The sequence below is a fragment of the Lissotriton vulgaris genome, chromosome 6 (genome assembly GCF_964263255.1).
Source record: "Lissotriton vulgaris chromosome 6, aLisVul1.2, whole genome shotgun sequence".
NCBI lineage: Eukaryota > Metazoa > Chordata > Amphibia > Caudata > Salamandridae > Lissotriton > Lissotriton vulgaris.
Window position 1 is genome coordinate 177,514,262 of NC_141694.1, and position 25,011 is coordinate 177,539,272.

Below are 25,011 nucleotides of genomic sequence, written 5' to 3' on the forward strand. Positions count from 1 at the left end.
AGTGATTGGGGAAAGTCAACGGGTTCCTTAAGGTAAGAGGAAGTACAGTGCGTACCGTACTGTGCAGCCGATGTAAGATACATCTGTCCATAAAGCACACAGAATACCCCTCAGTAGGTGAAGAAACAGACAGCAATTCAGCATCTGCAAATAGATCCCCCAAGGTGTGAAGCTGACATGCGACTAGTGTGTGCTGAGTCAATGTCTCCCCAGTCAATGGAAGCCAGTAATTATTTGGAAGGGGAACATGGTGGGGAATATAACATTTTGAAGCCCAAATAGCACATTAGTCTGGTTAATCCCAATACATTGTGGGAAGTGTCAGTATCTCAGCAGGGGTCCTGGGCAAAACCTGTGTTATAATAGTTGAAAGGGACAGTGGGATGGCCTGCATAAGATATTGGAGTCAGGCATCCGGGTGGTACCAAAAATATGCAAAATGTGCCTGGGCAATAAGGTAATACAGGTAAAAATCTGGGACCCCAAACTCTTCACAAGCACAGGGCAGAGTCAATGTATGCCAACTAATCCTAGGGTTCTTGCCCACCCAGCAACCTACGCAAGGTATCAAAGAAACTTTTAGTCAGGACTATTGGAAAATTAAGAAATAGATATAAAAAGCAGGGCAATACCATCATTTTAATATTAGCTATCCTCCTCGCTATAGACAAAGGGAGCCTGATCCAACCCTCAATCTGGGCAGAAAGATTATCAATGGAGGGGCCATACTTAAGGTGGATGACCTCCCTGCCACTCCTGTGCAAACAGAAGCCAAGATTTTTTGGAGTCCATGCACCACTGCATGGTGAATTCGATAGTACAAGGGACTGTAGCATCTGTCAATGGAAAGATCTCTGATTTACCCTAATTAATGGAGAGTCCGGAAAAAGCTCATAAGCAGATGACTTCCTGAATTACGGGGAGGAGCTTAGTCCCAAGAGCCCTTAAAAACAGCTGTTTGTGGTTGGCATACAGAGAAGCGAGAAGATGACCTCAGTGAAAGTGCAGTCCACAGACCAGGTGTCATTCCTGAAAGTGGTAAACCAGAGGGTCCCTCACAATATTAAAAAAAAAGGTGATCAAACTCCAGCTGTCACAACAGAGGAGCATCAATATGCGGCGGCAGGCTGGGGCAATGTGGTGGTGTTCTGGAGCTTCAGAGCTGAGCGGCCATCTTGGTCCCCGGCCACGCCCCCTAATTGTCTTGATAAGTACACTTTTATTTACTGAACAGTTGGGATTTCTGATGTATTCGTTTTGCAATAAACATGATGAATAATCAGATCCACAAAGTAATATACTGAAACATTCGTTTTTAAGGTGACTCTGAATAAAATATGTACATGCCTGACAGAGGCAATATGGTCCCACTGTGAGTGGCAGACAGTTTTAATTCCCAGCAGCAGACAGGTACTAATTAGTATTTCTTAACCACGATTAGTGTTTATTTGAACATCTCCACTGAGTACTATGATCTCAGATGATAGTTACCACAGCTTTGTTCTTGAATTGTAACCTTCTTTCAAATAAATACTTTGCTATTATGTTTTGTTATTCCCATATTTCAAATACATAACTATTGTTAGTAGCTAGTCCTTGCGTAAAGCAAATGTTATGTTGAATGACAAAATTCAGAAGCTAAAAATACGCACTGGTAGGTTTCTACAAGTCTTATCACTTACCTTCAAGTGAATGAAAATGTTTTATTAGATATTCAGTTTCTTCTATAATTTTGTCTTCAATAGTCCTCTTGCCCATGCCAAAATCCCTTAATGTAGACAGAGTAAACCTTCTCATTACTCTCCACTGCTCTCCATGTGCAAATGTAATACCTAGAAAAGAAAATGCTTCAAATACGGGAAATGCTGCCAGCCTTTAACTTTTGAGAGCATATTTATTTACTAACAGAAAAACAGATATAGAACAGAAAATCTATGGCTATTTTATTATGCTCAAACTCGTATAGGCAATTAATGATACAATTAGTGATGAAATACTACAGTAATACACATAATGCATGGGGCTCAGATTTGGGTCGACAGTAACATTTCCTGACTTCAAAAGCTGCTTGAGTCTTTCTGGGATTACATAAAAGGATTATGAACTCATAGGACATTAGAACCAGGAAACAGAAAGTATGAAGATAAACTGGAAGAACATCTAGTGGTATAAAATTGTATCCATGAGGATTTATGAGATAACAACAGGAGCCAACACTGGGTGGATGACAACATTGGAATATTGATCAAGCCCTGATAAAGTCCCACTGGGATGAAACGCTTAGGCTGGGCTGAATGGATTGCTTCTGTCAAATTGGCCTTTATTAAATAACATTGGATTCAAAGCAACTTGCAAGACTCCTGAATAACTTTTATTCTTCACAACATGACTACTTGATCTATTGCTGGAGAACAGTTTAACCATCTGTTTATTTTGTATAGAATTGAAAGCTCCTTTTCTTTTTTTTTAAATTATTTTATTGAGGTTTTTTTCCCCCTTTTTCTGTTGTACAGGGCATGTAAATTCATAATTAATTTACTGAAACATTACAAGACACGTAGCACACAACATATTACATGAATCAGAAAAGAAAAACTGTTTCAGAAAATAAAAGGAAGGCCTAGACACAGGGTAATATACATACATAATGATTCTCTAATATTTATTTAACTAGGTACTAGTTGGGATCTCCTTCCTTCCAGCTTTGTATGGGTTCCCATATTTGTATTCTCATTTTTTTCCCCTTTTTACCTCTCCTTGCATATATTGCTTTTTCAAGATTATAGGCTGACAGCAGTTTAGCTAAACAATGATGAAAGGTCGGTGATAAACGGTCCAGCCATGCTGAGGCAATACACAACCTCAGCACCGCCATGGCTACGAAAATGAAGTATCCATATTCTGTCTGCCTGTTTATATCGTCTACTCCGAGCAGAACTACTGCCGGTGTTAAGTTAATCTCTATTCTTAATGATCTTTTAAAAAATATCTCGATTTCATCTTGTGTTGTTTGTAAATGGGTACATGTAGTGAACATTTACACTATATCTGCCTCAGAGCAGTCACACCTGGGGCAGGTAATACCAGCCACCCCTCCCCATTGCACTATCCTGGAAGGAGTGTGGTACAATGAATAAAGCGTTTTATAATGTTGCGCTTGAAGAGCTGCCGAGCACAAAACTTTCTGCTCCATATTAAGTGAAATACGAAAACATTCCTTTTCTATGCCTAACTTCTGTACCCATTTATCCTCTTGCTTCTCAAGGTCATCTATAATATGTTCTATAAGCTTGGTGTAAAATCTTTTAATTGTGCAGTCTGTACCATCCTGAAAAATGTCCAAAATAGAATTGCTCCCGAATCCCGCCGGACCTCCCTTTTTTGGCAACATAAAACTTCTGATTTGCAAAAAAAATTTAAAATGTCTTGATTCTAAACCATATATTGCCTGAATACCAGTGAATTGCATCATTCCCTGTAACCCCATCATATCTCCCATCGTGATTATCCTGTGTCTTCCAATATCTAAATATGCATTCGTGATTACACCATATTACACCATATTTATAAAATTTATAAAGCAAAAATGCGAAAATAAGAACCTTAAATGTTGTTTTTTTGTCATAAAAAATGTACAGTTTATTACAGTTTTGTAAAGGTTAAAAACATTATTATGCACAGATAAAAATTAATAAAATATCACAATTAAAAACAATGAGTTTCAGGAGTCACAGTTTGTTTTCGTTGTCGACGCTGCGTTTCGGTGAATCTGTGATAACACCTTCCTCAGGACAAACAAATTCTATAAAGAAACATTATGATTAAAAGACATCCTTTTTGTGCATGGCTCTTTTTATCTTTTTTAGTCAAACAGTTTTTAAGACATTTTTTAACCTTCTATCTCCATTAAACAACAAGCTAAACAACATTGTGCTCGATAGGAATATCATCTACATGATTAGGTTCTGAAAGGTGTATTCATGGGAGCATTTTGGTACAATTGACTATATCTATGGATTCCAAAGTACTGTTGGCTAAAAATCACGTTTTAGGCAGCTTCTGGGTGGGAATAGGTATGAAGCATACCTGTGTGTGATTTCTTCAGCTTCCTCTTCTAATCAATTTTGAGGACATTTCTCATGCGTGAATCTGGAGAATATCACTTCCTGTTTCTTAATTTGCAAGTAGCAATACCTTTAAAAGATATGGTGAACATAAGTACTCGATACGTGTCCGCCAGTTTTTATTTTAAGAAAAATTCTCTACAGGCGGGAGTTGCTAAATTTCTCTTTTTACCTGTTAGGATTCAAAGCTCTATGGTGTAGAGGTTACCGGAGGGGGGCCACCGTTTTTGAATAGGGGGACCACTGTTGGAATCAAGAAGACAGATAGAATGGGCCACATTATTAGTTATTGGACCATTTTTAGTGTCCTATCTATTCTGCAGGGGTTAATTTCAAGATATATAACTCACCAATAATAAGGATTGTGAATAGTTCTTCCTTCATAGATTAAAACCGCGCCACTGGATGCCTTCAATTATATCCAAAGCGTTGGGTAAAGTCAATAGCGGCTGTTTTAACATTCAACCTATTTGGAACATATAATGTATATCATAATTAGTGATAGCATGGATTTCTACCAGACGTTTAAAAAGCTTTGGTTGTTGATGCTTTAATGGTATTCTAAACCATGTTAAACGATGTTGGAGGGAGGGCATACTGACAGTAGTCAGTATGTCTACGAGTATTTTAAATCAAGGGGCCTCGGATGGAAATGCCGCAGTTCGAGGCACAGTTGTCGGCATTGAGAGATTAGGTCGGCTGAGCTCGCGCTTACCTTTTTCATTCTTGCCGGCCTCCTTGCTCCCCTCACGGTCCTATCAACATCTGCTCGATTGCACGATCGGCCAAAGATAAACAGGGTTGTTCATCTCCTGTTTAAGAAGGATTCAGTTTCCCGGGAAAACGTCAATTGAATGACGTCATGGATCGTTAACCAATCAAGACGCGTTTAGACAAGGAACTACAATTGTAGTTTCGTTTGTCTGTTGCCGCGTGGTAGAAGGTACTTTGTCACTGTTTTAAGTTTCTATTGGAGGGCGGTAACCAAGGACGCAATGGGTCTCCATGGTTACAGTTACGATCGGGGTGATTGACTAGCAGGGTAGCGTCCTAGTTCGCGTTTGTATATTATTGCAAAATATAATTGCACAAATATCGGAGCATTATTATTTTGAATTTGCAGCCGAAATTGAGGTATGTGGAATGGATTTACTGCAAAATCCTTTCCCAGTCTTCTTTTGAGTTTAGCCCATTGTTTACGGAATTAAAACGGGACATGTAAAATTGTTCCCGTTTTTTCCGCTTTAGGGTAATATCTCCTCCTCTAGTATTTTGGGTAATGGTTTCAAGACCACACCATTTCAGTTCCTCAATTTTGTGATTGGCTGACTGCCAATGTTCAGTTAGCGGGGCTCCTTGTTTTTTACATCGGATAGCAGACTTATGTTCATTTAGTCTGAGTCTAATTTCTCGCGATGTTTCACCTACATATACTAGTTCACATGGGCATTTGATTAAGTATATTATGTTTTTTGATCTACAATTAATGAACGATTTAATCTGATGTTTGGTTTTGTTGTGTTCAATAAGATTGCCTTTGATCACGTGGTTGCAGTTGGAACATTTGCTGCAGGGGAATGTACCCACCGGCAGGGGGTTGTTGTCTATGGTTCTTTGTAGTTGGGTAGTTTCCCTATATGTGTGGACTAGACTGTTTCTGATAGTTTTATTCCTTCTGAAGGCGAAGATGGGTTTGGGGATTGGTGGTTTACTGGTGTTTGTAGTTATTAAATTCCAGTTCAGATTAAATCGTTCATTAATTGTAGATCAAAAAACATAATATACTTAATCAAATGCCCATGTGAACTAGTATATGTAGGTGAAACATCGCGAGAAATTAGACTCAGACTAAATGAACATAAGTCTGCTATCCCATGTAAAAAACAAGGAGCCCCGCTAACTGAACATTGGCAGTCAGCCAATCACAAAATTGAGGAACTGAAATGGTGTGGTCTTGAAACCATTACCCAAAATACTAGAGGAGGAGATATTACCCTAAAGCGGAAAAAACGGGAACAATTTTACATGTCCCGTTTTAATTCCGTAAACAATGGGCTAAACTCAAAAGAAGACTGGGAAAGGATTTTGCAGTAAATCCATTCCACATACCTCAATTTCGGCTGCAAATTCAAAATAATAATGCTCCGATATTTGTGCAATTATATTTTGCAATAATATACAAACGCGAACTAGGACGCTACCCTGCTAGTCAATCACCCCGATCGTAACTGTAACCATGGAGACCCATTGCGTCCTTGGTTACCGCCCTCCAATAGAAACTTAAAACAGTGACAAAGTACCTTCTACCACGCGGCAACAGACAAACGAAACTACAATTGTAGTTCCTTGTCTAAACGCGTCTTGATTGGTTAACGATCCATGACGTCATTCAATTGACGTTTTCCCGGGAAACTGAATCCTTCTTAAACAGGAGATGAACAACCCTGTTTATCTTTGGCCGATCGTGCAATCGAGCAGATGTTGATAGGACCGTGAGGGGAGCAAGGAGGCCGGCAAGAATGAAAAAGGTAAGCGCGAGCTCAGCCGACCTAATCTCTCAATGCCGACAACTGTGCCTCGAACTGCGGCATTTCCATCCGAGGCCCCTTGATTTAAAATACTCGTAGACATACTGACTACTGTCAGTATGCCCTCCCTCCAACATCGTTTAACATGGTTTAGAATACCATTAAAGCATCAACAACCAAAGCTTTTTAAACGTCTGGTAGAAATCCATGCTATCACTAATTATGATATACATTATATGTTCCAAATAGGTTGAATGTTAAAACAGCCGCTATTGACTTTACCCAACGCTTTGGATATAATTGAAGGCATCCAGTGGCGCGGTTTTAATCTATGAAGGAAGGACTATTCACAATCCTTATTATTGGTGAGTTATATATCTTGAAATTAACCCCTGCAGAATAGATAGGACACTAAAAATGGTCCAATAACTAATAATGTGGCCCATTCTATCTGTCTTCTTGATTCCAACAGTGGTCCCCCTATTCAAAAACGGTGGCCCCCCTCCGGTAACCTCTACACCATAGAGCTTTGAATCCTAACAGGTAAAAAGAGAAATTTAGCAACTCCCGCCTGTAGAGAATTTTTCTTAAAATAAAAACTGGCGGACACGTATCGAGTACTTATGTTCACCATATCTTTTAAAGGTATAGCTACTTGCAAATTAAGAAACAGGAAGCGATATTCTCCAGATTCACGCATGAGAAATGTCCTCAAAATTGATTAGAAGAGGAAGCTGAAGAAATCACACACAGGTATGCTTCATACCTATTCCCACCCAGAAGCTGCCTAAAACGTGATTTTTAGCCAACAGTACTTTGGAATCCATAGATATAGTCAATTGTACCAAAATGCTCCCATGAATACACCTTTCAGAACCTAATCATGTAGATGATATTCCTATCGAGCACAATGTTGTTTAGCTTGTTGTTTAATGGAGATAGAAGGTTAAAAAATGTCTTAAAAACTGTTTGACTAAAAAAGATAAAAAGAGCCATGCACAAAAGGATGTCTTTTAATCATAATGTTTCTTTATAGAATTTGTTTGTCCTGAGGAAGGTGTTATCACAGATTCACCGAAACGCAGCGTCGACAACGAAAACAAACTGTGACTCCTGAAACTCATTGTTTTTAATTGTGATATTTTATTAATTTTTATCTGTGCATAATAATGTTTTTAACCTTTACAAAACTGTAATAAACTGTACATTTTTTATGACAAAAAAACAACATTTAAGGTTCTTATTTTCGCATTTTTGCTTTATAAATTTTATAAATATGGTGTAATATGGTGTAATCACGAATGCATATTTAGATATTGGGGTACAGCGTTTTGGTACACGCGAACTATATTAGGGTTCCGAAGTGAGTACATAGCCCAGGGACTTTCCTTGTGTTTTCCTACTCAGTCCTCCTTGTCCCTTATCACCACACAAAGGAGGCCTCCCTTTCTTTTTTTACATTTGTACTTACGGTTTGTAAACCGGGGAGGTGTGTTCTCTCACCTTAACTAATGGCCACAATGGAAGGCATGAAAATCTTGAGTTATGACGAAGATCAATTCAACAAAATAATTAATGGAGCTACAAAAAATATATCATCTGTTCAAATCAATAACACAGATGAGGAAGAGTGGCGAAAGTTATGGAATAGTAAGAAAAAAATAATACGGACGGAACTACATTCCGACTTCCTGATAGATTACTGTAAACACGGAATCATACCGAAAGGTTTACAGGTAACTAATGAACCTGGCATATTTATAGGGAACCCCAAATTTATAGAAAAATGGACATTTGTCGCCAATAGATGCAGCCGTGACTGGATGCTTTTAATTATAGAAACAGCCGCGGACATTTTAATCATTGAAAGGGAAGAGATTAAAGAAATGGAGAAAAAACTCAAAGAAAGCCCAGCCCTAGATGATGCAATCAAAAAACTGGAAGAAATTCAAAAAGACGTTGACGGATATAGTGACTACCTTTTTAACAAGAAAAGTAATACGTTTAAAAATGATGTGGCTAAATACAACCCTGAAATTACTTATCCTTATTTACAAAAGGATTTTTACGATAGACCGCGAGAAACATCTCACTATCGAAGACCTTGGCAACAAAACCAAGGCCAAAATTTCCAACAAAAAAAGAAAGTTAGATTCTTTGACACTTCTTATACCAGCACAGACAGTGAGAATGAAGTACAAAATGAGACCAGAAATAGCAATAAAGAACAGGATACCTTTAAAGGCCCAACCAAACCATCACTTCCTTTTTTAGATCAACGTCAGAACTTTACTCAACAGAAAGGGAGAGGGAGAGGCAGGGGCAAGTATGTGCCTCAACATCAGCAGAGACCCTATACAAGGCGTCAGAAAACATGGGACATATAGACAAAGCACCCATAATTAACCTCTATGACACTACACTTTCCCCCATCCAAATCCAGGTACTAGAAAAAGGTCTTGGATATGCGATCTCATCCCCAGTAAATAAATACAATCTAGAAAGGGACCTTCAAACATTTTTCAGAAAAATTAGGCTTATGTCATTTTTCGAGGGCAAAGAAAAAATAAATCACCCCAATAAGTCAGGACTAAAACCTAAGTCCACTTGGACCCCTCATTCAGGCCAAGTCAACAAACAAATAGAAGCCTTCGAAATAGCAGTAACCAAAAGTGTCGGAGATGTATTAGACCAAAAAAACTGGGTACAACACAATCTCAACAAAAAGGAGAAAGAAGCATTGAAGGAATTGGAAAATAACCACATGCTGACGATTAAACCGGCCGATAAAGGCGGAGGCATTGTGGTCATGTCTACTTCATATTACAAAGACAAAATGCACTTGCTCCTGAACAATCCAGAGCACTATTGTAAATCTAATAGACAAGAGTGGCAGGATCTAGCAACACACATCAGACACCTTTTAGATTTTGCGAAAGAAGAAGACATTATCTGTGAAGAGGAGCACAGATTCCTACTTAATAATAACCCTACAATACCGGCCCTCTATGGGCTTCCCAAAGTCCATAAGAATCCTGAAGATCCACCCATGAGACCCATAATGTCGAGCATTGGTTCGCTCACAGAACCATTAAGTAAATATGCCGACATTTTCCTCCAACCACATGTTACCAAACAAAAGGCATACATCAGAGACACGGCAGCAATCATCAAAAAAATAGAGAATGTTCCATTTAATCCTGACACTCAGTACCTGGTGACACTTGATATAGAAGCACTATATACTAATATACCCCAGGACAACACCATAAAGACTATCAGCACCATACTAAGTCAAGACCATCATGACCCCACAGCACACGAAACTTTTATCATAGATTGTGTGACCATAGTCTTAAAAAACAACATTTTTCTTTTTGAAAAAGATTTCTACAGGCAGACTAAGGGGACCAGCATGGGAGCCACCTGTGCTCCCAGCCTGGCCTGCTTGTACGTATCACAATTTGAAGAAAAACATATTTTCAATGTAGCTGCTCCATTTTTCGAGAATATCTCGATGTGGTCGAGGTACATTGACGATATTTTCTTTGTATGGACTGGGACCTCTGAATTACTGCAAGAATTTATAACCTGGCTGAACCTAGGAGATAGCAACCTTAAGTTCACTAGTCATTTTGACCAAGAACAATGTGAGTTCCTGGACATATTAATTAAACACGTGAGAGGCACCCTGCAGGTAGAGTTATTCACCAAAAAGACAGATAGAAACACAATGTTGCACTATCAAAGCAACCACCCTCCATGTCAGAAAAATAACATCCCTTTTGGACAATTCCTGAGATTGAAATGCAACTGTACCGATAACAAAGATTTTTTATATCATGCAGGAATACTATCCAAAAAACTTACAGATAGGGGATATCCAAAAAAGATGGTAAACCAAGCATTAAAAAGAGCAAAATACTTTAATAGGGAAAACTTACTCCAGAAAAAGGCCAAAAATACAGAAACAGACAAAAGGCTGGTCTTCGTAACCAACTACAGTGGTGTCAGCAATAAAATCAAAAACATTATCAATCGGAACTGGAATTTAATAACTACAAACACCAGTAAACCACCAATCACCAAACCCATCTTCGCCTTCAGAAGGAATAAAACTATCAGAAACAGTCTAGTCCACACATATAGGGAAACTACCCAACTACAAAGAACCATAGACAACAACCCCCTGCCGGTGGGTACATTCCCCTGCAGCAAATGTTCCAACTGCAACCACGTGATCAAAGGCAATCTTATTGAACACAACAAAACCAAACATCAGATTAAATCGTTCATTAATTGTAGATCAAAAAACATAATATACTTAATCAAATGCCCATGTGAACTAGTATATGTAGGTGAAACATCGCGAGAAATTAGACTCAGACTAAATGAACATAAGTCTGCTATCCGATGTAAAAAACAAGGAGCCCCGCTAACTGAACATTGGCAGTCAGCCAATCACAAAATTGAGGAACTGAAATGGTGTGGTCTTGAAACCATTACCCAAAATACTAGAGGAGGAGATATTACCCTAAAGCGGAAAAAACGGGAACAATTTTACATGTCCCGTTTTAATTCCGTAAACAATGGGCTAAACTCAAAAGAAGACTGGGAAAGGATTTTGCAGTAAATCCATTCCACATACCTCAATTTCGGCTGCAAATTCAAAATAATAATGCTCCGATATTTGTGCAATTATATTTTGCAATAATATACAAACGCGAACTAGGACGCTACCCTGCTAGTCAATCACCCCGATCGTAACTGTAACCATGGAGACCCATTGCGTCCTTGGTTACCGCCCTCCAATAGAAACTTAAAACAGTGACAAAGTACCTTCTACCACGCGGCAACAGACAAACGAAACTACAATTGTAGTTCCTTGTCTAAACGCGTCTTGATTGGTTAACGATCCATGACGTCATTCAATTGACGTTTTCCCGGGAAACTGAATCCTTCTTAAACAGGAGATGAACAACCCTGTTTATCTTTGGCCGATCGTGCAATCGAGCAGATGTTGATAGGACCGTGAGGGGAGCAAGGAGGCCGGCAAGAATGAAAAAGGTAAGCGCGAGCTCAGCCGACCTAATCTCTCAATGCCGACAACTGTGCCTCGAACTGCGGCATTTCCATCCGAGGTCCCTTGATTTAAAATACTCGTAGACATACTGACTACTGTCAGTATGCCCTCCCTCCAACATCGTTTAACATGGTTTAGAATACCATTAAAGCATCAACAACCAAAGCTTTTTAAACGTCTGGTAGAAATCCATGCTATCACTAATTATGATATACATTATATGTTCCAAATAGGTTGAATGTTAAAACAGCCGCTATTGACTTTACCCAACGCTTTGGATATAATTGAAGGCATCCAGTGGCGCGGTTTTAATCTATGAAGGAAGGACTATTCACAATCCTTATTATTGGTGAGTTATATATCTTGAAATTAACCCCTGCAGAATAGATAGGACACTAAAAATGGTCCAATAACTAATAATGTGGCCCATTCTATCTGTCTTCTTGATTCCAACAGTGGTCCCCCTATTCAAAAACGGTGGCCCCCCTCCGGTAACCTCTACACCATAGAGCTTTGAATCCTAACAGGTAAAAAGAGAAATTTAGCAACTCCCGCCTGTAGAGAATTTTTCTTAAAATAAAAACTGGCGGACACGTATCGAGTACTTTTGTTCACCATATCTTTTAAAGGTATTGCTACTTGCAAATTAAGAAACAGGAAGCGATATTCTCCAGATTCACGCATGAGAAATGTCCTCAAAATTGATTAGAAGAGGAAGCTGAAGAAATCACACACAGGTATGCTTCATACCTATTCCCACCCAGAAGCTGCCTAAAACGTGATTTTTAGCCAACAGTACTTTGGAATCCATAGATATAGTCAATTGTGCCAAAATGCTCCCATGAATACACCTTTCAGAACCTAATCATGTAGATGATATTCCTATCGAGCACAATGTTGTTTAGCTTGTTGTTTAATGGAGATAGAAGGTTAAAAAATGTCTTAAAAACTGTTTGACTAAAAAAGATAAAAAGAGCCATGCACAAAAAGGATGTCTTTTAATCATAATGTTTCTTTATAGAATTTGTTTGTCCTGAGGAAGGTGTTATCACAGATTCACCGAAACGCAGCGTCGACAACGAAAACAAACTGTGACTCCTGAAACTCATTGTTTTTAATTGTGATATTTTATTAATTTTTATCTGTGCATAATAATGTTTTTAACCTTTACAAAACTGTAATAAACTGTACATTTTTTATGACAAAAAAACAACATTTAAGGTTCTTATTTTCGCATTTTTGCTTTATAAATTTTATAAATATGGTGTAATATGATGTAATCACAAATGCATATTTAGATATTGGGGTACAGCGTTTTGGTACACGCGAACTATATTAGGGTTCCGTAGTGAGTACATAGCCCAGGGACTTTCCTTGTGTTTTCCTACTCAGTCCTCCTTGTCCCTTATCACCACACAAAGGAGGCCTCCCTTTCTTTTTTTACATTTATCCTGTGTCTTCCCCATTCTGTGAAAACAGCATCTGCAAATATATCCCCAGGTAGTGTACAATTATTACTTAATCTTGTGTACGCGTTGTATCTCCCTAGTCCAAACTTTTTCATAAACGCCTTCCATATGCTATGTGCTGCTGTTACTGTTTCAAATTTGGTACTTTTAAAATAACTAGGGTCTGTAAATTTCAAAAATATGTTCTCCGCATCCGAACCTAAAACCAGAGCATAAATGGCTAATGTTCCTGTCCCTTCCTGTCCTTCCAACTCACCTCCCCCTAATAAGCCAGTCATATATTGTAGGGAAGCCACCCAATAGTACAGCCTTAAATCAGGTAGAACCCACCCACATCTGTCCCTAGGAAGTGCCATAAATCTCAACGCTCTTCTGGTCTTACCATGTGCCCACACGAATCTATTTATCATTTGTTCTAAAACCTTGAACCATTTTGCCTCGAACAGTAATGGGATGGTCCTAAATAAATAAAGCAATTTTTGAAGTAGGCTCATCTTAATGATATTGGTGTGTCCTACTATTGAGAGGTGCAAATTGTGAAATCTATCGAGGTCCTTCTTAGCCTTACTTATCACTAGTGTTATATTTGCTTCCACTAAGCTATCCAATTCAGCCGTTATCGTTACTCCTAGATATACTCCCCTTTGGACCACCCGCGGATCTACACATTCTACTTTACTGTTCTTGATGATCTGCGTCTTAGAAGCATTCAGAGCGTATCCTGAGACCTGGCCAAACCGTAATGCTTCCACCTCAACCTGTCTTATAGCTTCTATGGGGTCTGGGGTGACTATCGCAATGTCGTCTGCGTAGGCCATAACTTTGCAATGCCCCCTATTGGTGGCCAATGGGCAGATACTGTCATTGAGGTCCATACGCCGTATAAAGGGGTCCATGTACATAGCAAACAGGAGAGGGGAGCATGGGCACCCCTGCCGTGCTCCCCTACTGATCTGAAATGGGAGCGTATATCCGGCATTTACCCGTATACGAGCAGTCGGGGCTGTGTATAATACTTGCAATGCTTTAACAAAACCTCCCTCAAAGCCAGCCCTCCTTAAATTAAACCACAAGAAGTCCCAGGAGACCCGGTCAAAAGCTTTCTCTGCATCTAGCAGCATCACTGCCATTGGATCTCCTGAGACTTCTGAGGCATCAAATAGGGTTATAACCTTGCGGGTGTGGTGCGTGGTACCTCTACCTGGGATAAACCTGTGCTGATTGATGCTCACCAGTGTATCTAATATTCTCCCCACCCTCAATGCTAAAGCCTTCGAGTAAATCTTTGTATCTACTTTCATGAGCGTGATTGGCCTTTATGAGCAGGGTTCTTTAGGTAGTTTGCCCTTTTTTTAAATTTACACAATGTCCGCCCCTGCCCAGGAAGACGGAATAGATACCCCTGCCTGCGCCTGCTGCATTGTAATGATCAGATCTTGACTAATTACATCCCAGAAAGTTTTAAAAAAACTCAATCGGGATTTGGTCAGGCCATGCGGCCTTACTAGAGGGAAGGCTCGACAAAGCAGCCATAATCTCTTCTGAGTCCAGGGGTGCCTCTAATCTCCTGGATTCTTCCTCAGATAATACAGATACCGGGATATCCTGCAAATATTCCCATATTTTAGAGGGGTCCCTAACATGCTCTTCATCTTACAGTGCCATATAAAATTGTCTAAAAACTTCTCGTATTCTTTCAGGCTCTGAGAATGTTCTCCCAGCGGCATCGACAATTTCCCTCACTTCCCCTATAGATACATTTTGTCTGGTACGGATCGCGAGGGTGCACCCAACCGATTAGTTAAACTCGTAAGACCTCTCCCTATTTGCCAGATAGATTTTAGCGGCCTTGTTAGCAATGCTTTCCTCTGCTTCCATCTTTGCCTTAGCTAATTTGATAAGCACCTGGTCTAATGGTACCCCAGCTAATACATTCCTGGCTAGTTCTTCCTCTGCCTCTGACCCCGCCTTAACTAATTCTAACTCCCTTTGTTTTTCTTGCTTCCATTTAAATGCACTAAAGCTTATTGTCTCCCCCCGAATAGCCGTCTTAAAAGCGTCCCACACAGTCCCTGTCGCCGTGCTCCCCCTATTAATGTCCAAAAAGTTATTTAACGAAATCAACAACGAGGGGAGGTAGAGTAAAGAGATAGGATTCCTACTCCACAGGCACTGATAATTAAACAAGAAGAATCCTACTCCCAGTGTACACCGCAAAGATGGGGGACACTCAGTGTTGTGTAAAATACCCCTCACACACCAACAGGCCCCTTGGTGTCATGCTTCATCATCGGGGTCTTCGCACCCCGCTAGAGGGATGCGGCACGCTGCGACCTGCGACTACGCAGGAGCGTTGACAAGGTTGACTATGTGTGGTGTGTGTTAAGTGCAAGTGAGGGGATACATGTAAGTGAAGGGTGTAGTGAAAAATTAAAAAGTACCTGGCTAGTGGGTGGTGTGAAAAAAACTTTATTCAGGACCCCTAGCTGGTGCTATTAAAAAGATGTGCAAAAAAGGCGAGGTCAGTTGATTTAATTAGGGACACTACCTCTGGTGTGCGTCGACATGTTTCGGAACTGGTGTTCCTTCTTCAGGACGGGGCACAACTTCCCAACCCTACTCACGTATTTCTATAAAAAAGGTGTTATTTTAAAATCTTTTTACTGAAAAGTGAAAACAATCTCACAGAGGCTAACAATGTGCCTACAGCGGTATTATTGGTTCATGCAATTGCATGCCCTGAAAAAAAGAAAAAACTCAAATAAGTTTGGTTACCACACAGGACTTGCTCAGACAGGTGCAGTCACCTGGAGCCCCAAACAGTTAAATTAACCTGTAAAGAAAGTGGGACACACATGACACACAACATAGAAGACACATTTATAGTTTTTGTATTTGTTCTGTAAGACATACTCATAGTCACTGTTGTATTTTGCATCATGAGCATATCCAGAACATCAAGGTAGGTAGGTGGATCCACAATCTGTGAGGGTAAAGAGTTGGTTTCAGTGTTTTTACTCTTTTTACTCACTGTTTGACTCCACGCTAAATCGGGGTATCTGGGAGTTTCTTGTGTGTAATAGACTCATGAAATCCGCCTAAATTGGCCTCCTTCTACCACCCTGTGCTGCTCCGCTGTAAATGTGTTAATGATCAGGGCTCTGGTATATATAAGGCATTCAGGTGTTGTTTGATTCGTTGATTAGCGGAAATAGAAAGCGGGCCATATAAGGAACATCTGTATCCCCGCCTATCATGAACATGCTCACGTTCTCTATGTGACATGTGTCGTTTTTAGCTCGTCTCATTCGTTAATTAGCGGGTTTTCTAGACAAACCAAATTAGGAGTATCCGCTTCTCTGCCTATCATGAGCCGGGACACGGGTTCCTGCTGACATGTGTCCTTCTGAGCATGCCCGGTCTTTGAGTGTTCCAAGAGGCGGGCGCATGCGTGTATCTTATTTGTTCAGCCGTGGTCTGCTAGTTCTCTGCGCATGGGCAGTCGCATGGATTGCCTCTTTGTTAACCACAGCTCTAATGCGATGTGTACGACATTGAAGTGGGGCCATCCATCGTTTTGCTAGTTCTTATCGCATGCCTCCATGTTTAATATATTACTAATTTGATGTATGGGGCATTGCATAGGGCGATCCATACAATACAATACTATGGATCGCCCTATGCAATGCCCCATACATCATGCGCCCGCCTCTTGGAACACTCAAAGACCGGGCATGCTCAGAAGGACACATGTCAGCAGGAACCCGTGTCCCGGCTCATGATAGGCAGAGAAGCGGATACTCCTAATTTGGTCTGTCTAGAAAACCCGCTAATTAACGAATGAGACGAGCTAAAAACGACACATGTCACATAGAGACCGTGAGCATGTTCATGATAGGCGGGGATACGGATGTTCCTTATATGGCCCGCTTTCTATTTCCGCTAATCAACGAATCAAACAACACCTGAATGCCTTATATATACCAGAGCCCTGATCGCTAACACATTTACAGCGGAGCAGCACAGGGTGGTAGAAGGAGGCCAATTTAGGCGGATTTCGTGAGTATATTACACACAAGAAACTCCCAGATACCCCGATTTAGCGTGGAGTCAAACAGTGAGTAAAAAGAGTAAAAACACTGAAACCAACTCTTTACCCTCACAGATTGTGGATCCACCTACCTACCTTGATGTTCTGGATATGCTCATGATGCAAAATACAACAGTGACTATGAGTATGTCTTACAGAACAAATACAAAAACTATAAATGTGTCTTCTATGTTGTGTGTCATGTGTGTCCCACTTTCTTTACAGGTTAATTTAACTGTTTGGGGCTCCAGGTGACTGCACCTGTCTGAGCCAGTCCTGTGTGGTAACCAAACTTATTTGAGTTTTTTCTTTTTTTCAGGGCATGCAATTGCATGAACCAATAATACCGCTGTAGGCACATTGTTAGCCTCTGTGAGATTGTTTTCACTTTTCAGTAAAAAGATTTTAAAATAACACCTTTTTTATAGAAATACGTGAGTAGGGTTGGGAAGTTGTGCCCCGTCCTGAAGAAGGAACACCAGTTCCGAAACATGTCGACGCACACCAGAGGTAGTGTCCCTAATTAAGACAACTGACCTCGCCTTTTTTGCACATCTTTTTAATAGCACCAGCTAGGGGTCCTGAATAAAGTTTTTTTCACACCACCCACTAGCCAGGTACTTTTTAATTTTTCACTACACCCTTCACTCACATGTATCCCCTCACTTGCACTTAACACACACCACACATAGTCAACCTTGTCAACGCTCCCGCGTAGTCGCAGGTCGCAGCGTGCCGCATCCCTCTAGCGGGGTGCGAAGACCCCGATGATGAAGCATGACACCAAGGGGCCTGTTGGTGTGTGAGGGGTATTTTACACAACACTGAGTGTCCCCCATCTTTGCGGTGCACACTGGGAGTAGGATTCTTCTTGTTTAATTATCAAAAAGTTATTTATCCATTGAGTCATATGCAAAATGTAGGTTCAACAACCCCCTCTCAAAAGTCCACACTCGGCCTGGACCAATAATTGCTACCATATTCAAAGTTAAGATCAGAGGATTGTGATCGGAGATGATCCGGGGGAGTCTCTCAAATTTAACTTTAGTTAACAGGGAGTTCGACGTAAAAAATAGTCCAATCTTGCACAATACTTTGTGTGGGGCTGAATAAAAGGTAAATCCACGTTCACTGGGCTTTAGGCTTCCCCATACGTCTACTAATGCATTATTCCTTACAAGATTGATTATTGCATGACAGACTCTTTTTTTTCCTACACTGATATCCACTACTAAGGCCCAAACCCTGCACCCCCTACCCCATTGATGTTAAAGTCCCCAGCTAATATAATAATTGGGGACCAGGTGGCTAACTCTAAATCCAAAAAATCAAAAATATCCGGATCATCTTCTGTCAAACCATAGATGGAGATCTATGGTAACCCACTCTTCATTGATTTTACATTCTATAAGGACCCATCTACCCCATTGATCTTCAAGTTGTTTTCTTATTATAATATCCCTGCACTTAGACAGTATCGCAACTCCTCTATTTCGGGCCCCCTCATTTGAGTATGCAAGCAAACTGTATCCCAGTTGTTCTAGCAGATACCCATTTGCTCCCTCAATATGCGTTTTCTGAAGACACATGAAATCTACATTCAAGTTTTTTAATAATGTAGCCACCCGTTGCCTCTTACCCCGATCATTCAGCCCACAAACATTTATCGTAACTATTCGAACCCCCATTAGAAAACATCCGATGATTGCCCTAACCAGTTTTCCTTAGAAAAGTTTTTGGGGGGCATTTTTTCCATTCCTTGACTCCCTCCACCCCCTGTGTCCCATTAGTATGAACCCACATTTTTGGGTCTCTTCCCTGCATGATCAGGTACTCTCTCATTGTGCTTGAACGCTTCTTTTCATTTGTAATTTGTTGACTTTGTATTGGGGTGGCCGCTTGGCAAAGTGTTGGAGGAAAAATAATTTGTATTACTTACACACCAGTGCGACGTTTGGAGCCCACATTGCCAGTGAGCTGTTTACTAGTTTTATGTCTGTATTTATCTTTAAAAATCAGTAAAAACAGAAAACTGGAAGCCTCACCTATAATTATCCACTACCTTTTATTCTTCATATCATGACTACTTGGAACAGAAAATCCTGTATAGAATAGAACGCTCCTTTTCATTTGTTACAGAAAGAAAACTATCTACTTATCAGTTTGTATTTATTTTTAAACATGGCAAAAATATTTGTTTGTGTGATTCTGAATGCTGACAGTCATGACTTCCAGACCAATACCTGTGCAAATAGATAGGTATGGGAGTAAAAAATGAGAGCGCGTTTCATAATGAGGCTCAAACAACTGCAGGTGTGTACAAAGTTGATACTAAAATGTACATTTTCATACCTAGTGCATCCATTTATCTGTAATGAGTATTTATGTCGATGAAACCTGCCTGGTGTTTAAGTATCAGTGTGTTTATTGGTTAAATAAATGTGAAAATATACTAGTTTTACCTTAATTTGTTTCACAAAACCCAAAATAAATATGGATAAATACAGATAACATAATCAGAAAATAAGTATGGATAACTAAAAACAGAAATGTCAAAAACATAACTACTATAAAACTGGGAGCCCTATTTATAGGTAGTTTATTATGCAGGAGAATATCATTTTTACATCTTTGAAGAGTCAGGGCACATGCACTGAGGCTGGGTTAGCAGCACCATCAGTCCAAGAAATGAGAGAGTCCATTTAAAAAGAGATATTTTCTCATATACTCCTCCAGATGAAACATGAGAGACAAGTCAGCCAGTCTCTCAATGGTTCTCACCATCTAAGTGGAATAACATGAAAAGTCCATATGCATTGATGTGATCACTCCCAGGTCTGTGCTCCACAGTAAAGGTTACACTCCGTGGGGAGATGAGCCACCTGAGAGGCTAGTGGGAAGTTCGAACTCTGAAGTAGGTCCAAACAGGTCAGGACTCTGCTTCTTCTGACACCAAACCACAGCAAAGTCTTCCTTCCATGTGGCACGTCAAAGCTAATCTCTCTGGAGTAGTCCACTGCTAATAAAAGCAACTGGTTGGTCCTGACCCTCTGCAGTTAGCTGTGATACCACAGTACCTAATTACATGTTCTGAGGCATATGTTTGAACCTCAAACTCCTTGTGTAAGTCAGCTTTGCACAACTCGTCTTTCACGGTTTTGAAGACCCTCTGATATGCCTGTGTCCATATGACCTTCTTTGGCTACTTCTTTGAAGTCACCTCCACCAGGGGGTGGGGTACAATAAGTCCATACCTCATGGCAAACATCTTGTTTTTTAAAAAATATTTTTATTATGATTTTTTTTTTTTTAGTGGGCATACGTATGGCATTACACAGAGTACTAATACATATGCTGATCAAGTATTGAACAAATTATAAAGAGAAATTTATACAAATAGATACATTGATCACGGTACAGTTTACAAAAATGAGAGAGAAGAAACAAAAAACCCTATATAACAAATTACATTGACTTAACAATTTAAACATATCTAAAGGGGTTAAATCAGTTATAGCTTTCAGTTATCCTCTCTTTCCTTTGATGAACTGGTTCCCATATTTTCCTTCCCAACCTCCTTGCCCCTCTTCCCTTTCTAGCATAGATGCCTTTTTCTAAATTAAAAATCCCCAGTAGCAGGGCAATCCACTGTTGAGTTACTGGAGGTATTTTGTCTAGCCAGGCTCTGGCGATCAGCAATCTATACACCGCCATTGCTACAAACAGAAATTCACGATGCATCTCACCATCGAACCCTCTAACCCCTAACATAATTACAGTTGGTGTTAGCGTCACATCCAACCCAAGTGTACGTCCCATAAAGTCTACCATACTTTCAACAAAGTTCTCAATTGAGGGCATGAAGCAAAAATATGTATACTATCTGCTGCTGGATTGCTGCAGCGTGGGCAGGTAATCCCTATAGTTCCTCCCCACTGTGCAATGCGAGCCGGGGTGTAATAAAGTTGGTATATCGTTTTATAGTGTTGGGATTGAAGCTGGGCAGAACAAAGTACAGAACATCCTAATTCCAGAGAGTCTGAGAAATATCGGCCATGTATTCCTAATTTCCCTGCCCATTTATTTTCATGTTTTTCAATATCATCCAGCTTCAACTCTACCAAGATAGCATAAAAACAACGAATAGAACACACCCCTCCTTGTTCTATAGCTTCCAAAATACTATTTTTAGCAAAACCAACCTCTCCACCTTTTTCCTGCTGAGAAAGCTCCTGACCTGCAGATACTTGAAAAAACTCTGACTAGGGATGTTAAACTTTGCCACAAGGTCAGAGAATTGTAGTAACTTTTCATCTGGGCCCAGCAGATCCCCTATTTTTATAATTCCTTTTCTAGCCCATTCTGCCATAGTAGCATCAGCAAAAATTAAAGGTGGGAGGGATTTATTCCTGTAAAGTCTTGTGTACCTATTAAATCTACCCAACCCGCATTTTTTTGCTACCGCTGCCCAGATGTTATGCGCCGCCAAAACAGTCTTAAACCGAGTACGTTTATAATATGAAGAGTCAGTGCAGCTTAGGAAAGCATTCTCTGTTTCTGAACCCAACACAATGGAGTACACCATGGTCGAAAAGGCATTAACGTTCAAATCCACCCCACTTGCACCAATCAAACCCTGCATATATTGAAGAGCCGAAGCCCAATAATATAATCTAAGATCTGGGACCCCCCATCCCCCCCCCCTGCCCTCGGTAAGGTCATGAATTTATAAGCCCGCCTGGTCTTCCCATGTGCCCAAATAAACGTATTCAAAATTCACTCAACCTTATTAAACCAAGAAAACTCAAACATTAAGGGTATTGTTCTAAAAAAATAAAGAAACTTGGGGAGTATAAGCATTTTAATCACATTGGTGCGGCCCACCAATGAAAGTCTGAGATTGTTCATTCTAACCAGGTCTAGGCTTACTTTTGACAATAAGGAGGTCATATTCCATTCTACCACTGTCTCAAGGTTAGCGGATATTTCAACCCCTAAATAGACTGCTGCCGAGCCACCCGTATATCATCGCAGCTAACCATGGAATTCTTAATGATTTGTGTTTTGGTGCTATTAAGCTTATAGCCTGAGATTACGCCAAATTTTTGGGCCCCCTGTTCTATTCCTCCAATCGCCATTGATGGGTCCGGGGTAATTATTGCAACGTCGTCTGCGTATGCCAACACGTTAATTTCTAGACCATTCGAGCAAAGGGGGAGAATTCTGGGATTATGATTTAGATATCGTAAATAAGGATCCAAATAGAGTGCAAAAAGAAGGGGAGAACTCGGGCAGCCTTGCCTTGTCCCCCGTTTTATCTGTACCGGAGCCGTGAGTTCTCGATTAATTTTAATTCTAGCATTTGGAGCCTTATATAGAGCCTGGATTGCACTAATATAACCATCACCAAACCCAAAGTGCCTCAATAATTCCCATAGATACCCCCAGGCGACCCTGTCAAAAGCCTTCTCGGCATCGAGAAATAGAGCTGCAACAGGACCGCCTGAGACCTCCATGGCGTCAAAGGAAGTAATCACTGTTCTGACATGTTCTGTAGTGCCCTTCCCTGGGATAAACCCATGTTGAACTGGGGAAACCAACTTCTCTATGACTGCCGCCAATCTTGTTGCAAAAATTTTCGAATAAAGCTTCACATCAGTGTTCATTAAAGCTATAGGTCTATACGACCCAGGGGCTGTGGAAGGTTTGCCTTTTTTCAAGATAACTATAATTTCAGTACCTCCCCAGGAGTTTGGAATCGAAACCCCCCTCTGAGCTTGAGTGAGCATGTCCATTAACTCCAACCTGAGGGCCGCCAGGAATGTTTTATAGAACTCCACAGGGATCTGATCTGGGCCTGCAGCTTTTGACGATGGGAGGTCTGATAGAGCTGATGTTACTTCTTCTAAAGTTATACTAGAATCCAATTTTTCCCTATTGGCTACCTCTAGCTTGTTCAATTGAAGATTTCCTAAATAGTCCCTAATTCTTTCACTCTTCTCACTACTCTCCTCTTCATCCACGTCATATAGTTCTGAATAGTATTTCCTAAACTCTTCTCTTATTCCTGGAGGGTCTGAAATCAAATTGCCTACTCCATCTTTCATATTATTCTTAATATCTCCTGCAGCAATTTTCTGCCTCATTCTAACAGCAAGAATATGCCCCAGTCTCTCACTCAGCTCACAAGCCTGTTCCTTCCTTGCCAGATAATTTGCTGCTATTTTATTGGCGATATTTTCCGCTATTTCAGCCTTTAATACCATAATTTCCAACAGCTGTTGATCCAGGGGGCTTCCATTCAAAATTAACCTGCCCAACTCTTCCTCTGCAGCTAAAAGAGAATTGACTTGTTGTTCTACCCTTTCTCTTTCCGCTTTCTGTCTAAACGTTGTGAAACTAAGTGTCTCTCCCCTTATCCTTGCTTTGAACGCATCCCATGCGTTACCACTACTAGTACTCCCCTTGTTAATACTCCAGAACTCCCTAATCTAGGTATACATGTGCCTACAATAACCCTCATCTTTTAAGAGAGCTCTCTCAAATGTCCAGCTATATAACTTCCTTGATATCCCGCTTAAACTAACTGTCAGGATTAGGGGGTTGTGGTCTGAAACCAAGCGAGGCAATTTCCTAGCCTGTGAACTTGCAAGCAAGGAGTTGGAAATTAAAAAGTAATCCAACCTTACCGTTATTCTATGTGGGGCAGACATCTTGTGGTGAGTTGTCAGACCTAGGAAAGCTCTGACATGGGTCTTGGTTTTGGAGGCTCCCAAACCATGATTGTCGGGATCTACCCTATCTGGCACTTGATGGCCTTGATAGTCTGCCTGCTACAGTGCCTGAAGTGATGCTGTGGTGGGTCAAATGGCCCGGCCAGGTAGCGCTAAAAGCAGCAATATAATTTGCATATGCTGCACTAAAGGTCTCCAACCAAGACATTACTCTTTTCACCAGCATCTGTAAGGTAGCAGGGTAATTCTTCAACCTAAATGCATTACTCAAACTGGAGATGTCCTCGGGAGTTGAAAATGCTGAGCTCTCCTTTGCCTTCTCGGTTAGGACAATCTGCCAGTACCCAGACATAATTGACAGCCACTAACCAGTCAATGAGCTGATCAGCTCTGGGAATGAGGTATGCATCAGTCTTAGTGACAGCATTACGTTCTCTGTAGTACATACAGAACCTGAGTTATAGGAGCGTGATGCCTTGGGCACCAGGAACACAGGCTGTGCATAAAGATTACTGGAGGCCTCAATCACCAGGGATAATATTTTGGAGACTTCCTGCATAAAGGGGCTGCAGTCAACTCCATTTTGTTTTATCTCCCCTTTTGTACCTCCCTGTAAGCAAATCTGAGGTACGGGAGTAGGACATCCCACTTTCTCAGGTTTTCTCAGACAACTACATATTCATACCTTTTAAGATCTTGTTGAATCTTTTCACAAGACCATTTTTAGGTGGTGATAAGGGGTGGTGAACTTTCAAGTCACTCTAAACTCATCCCACATAGCATTCAAATATGTAGACATGAAGTTTTCACCCCCCCTCTTATCTGAGATTGGCGCTTTAGGGAACCCCCAGTGTTATGTTATGTTATGTTATAATTTTTGTAAAGCGCTTAAATCACCCTGGGGCATCGCAGCGCTAACTAGAGAAGAGTATCCCAGAGTAGAATAAGGCCAGAGTAGAAACATATATCTCTTATTAAAACAG

General features: G+C 40.5%; 1 protein-coding gene across 1 annotated transcript in view; it reads right to left on the reverse strand.

Moving 5' to 3' along the window:
• LOC147706978 (cytochrome P450 2K1-like) overlaps nt 1–25,011 on the reverse strand; it is a 332,152-nt gene that overhangs the window by 168,618 nt on the left and 138,523 nt on the right. The window contains exon 3 of the mRNA XM_086926207.1: nt 1,683–1,832. Coding sequence (XP_086782333.1) covers nt 1,683–1,832 — 150 coding nt within the window. The remainder of the gene's footprint in view (nt 1–1,682; nt 1,833–25,011) is intronic.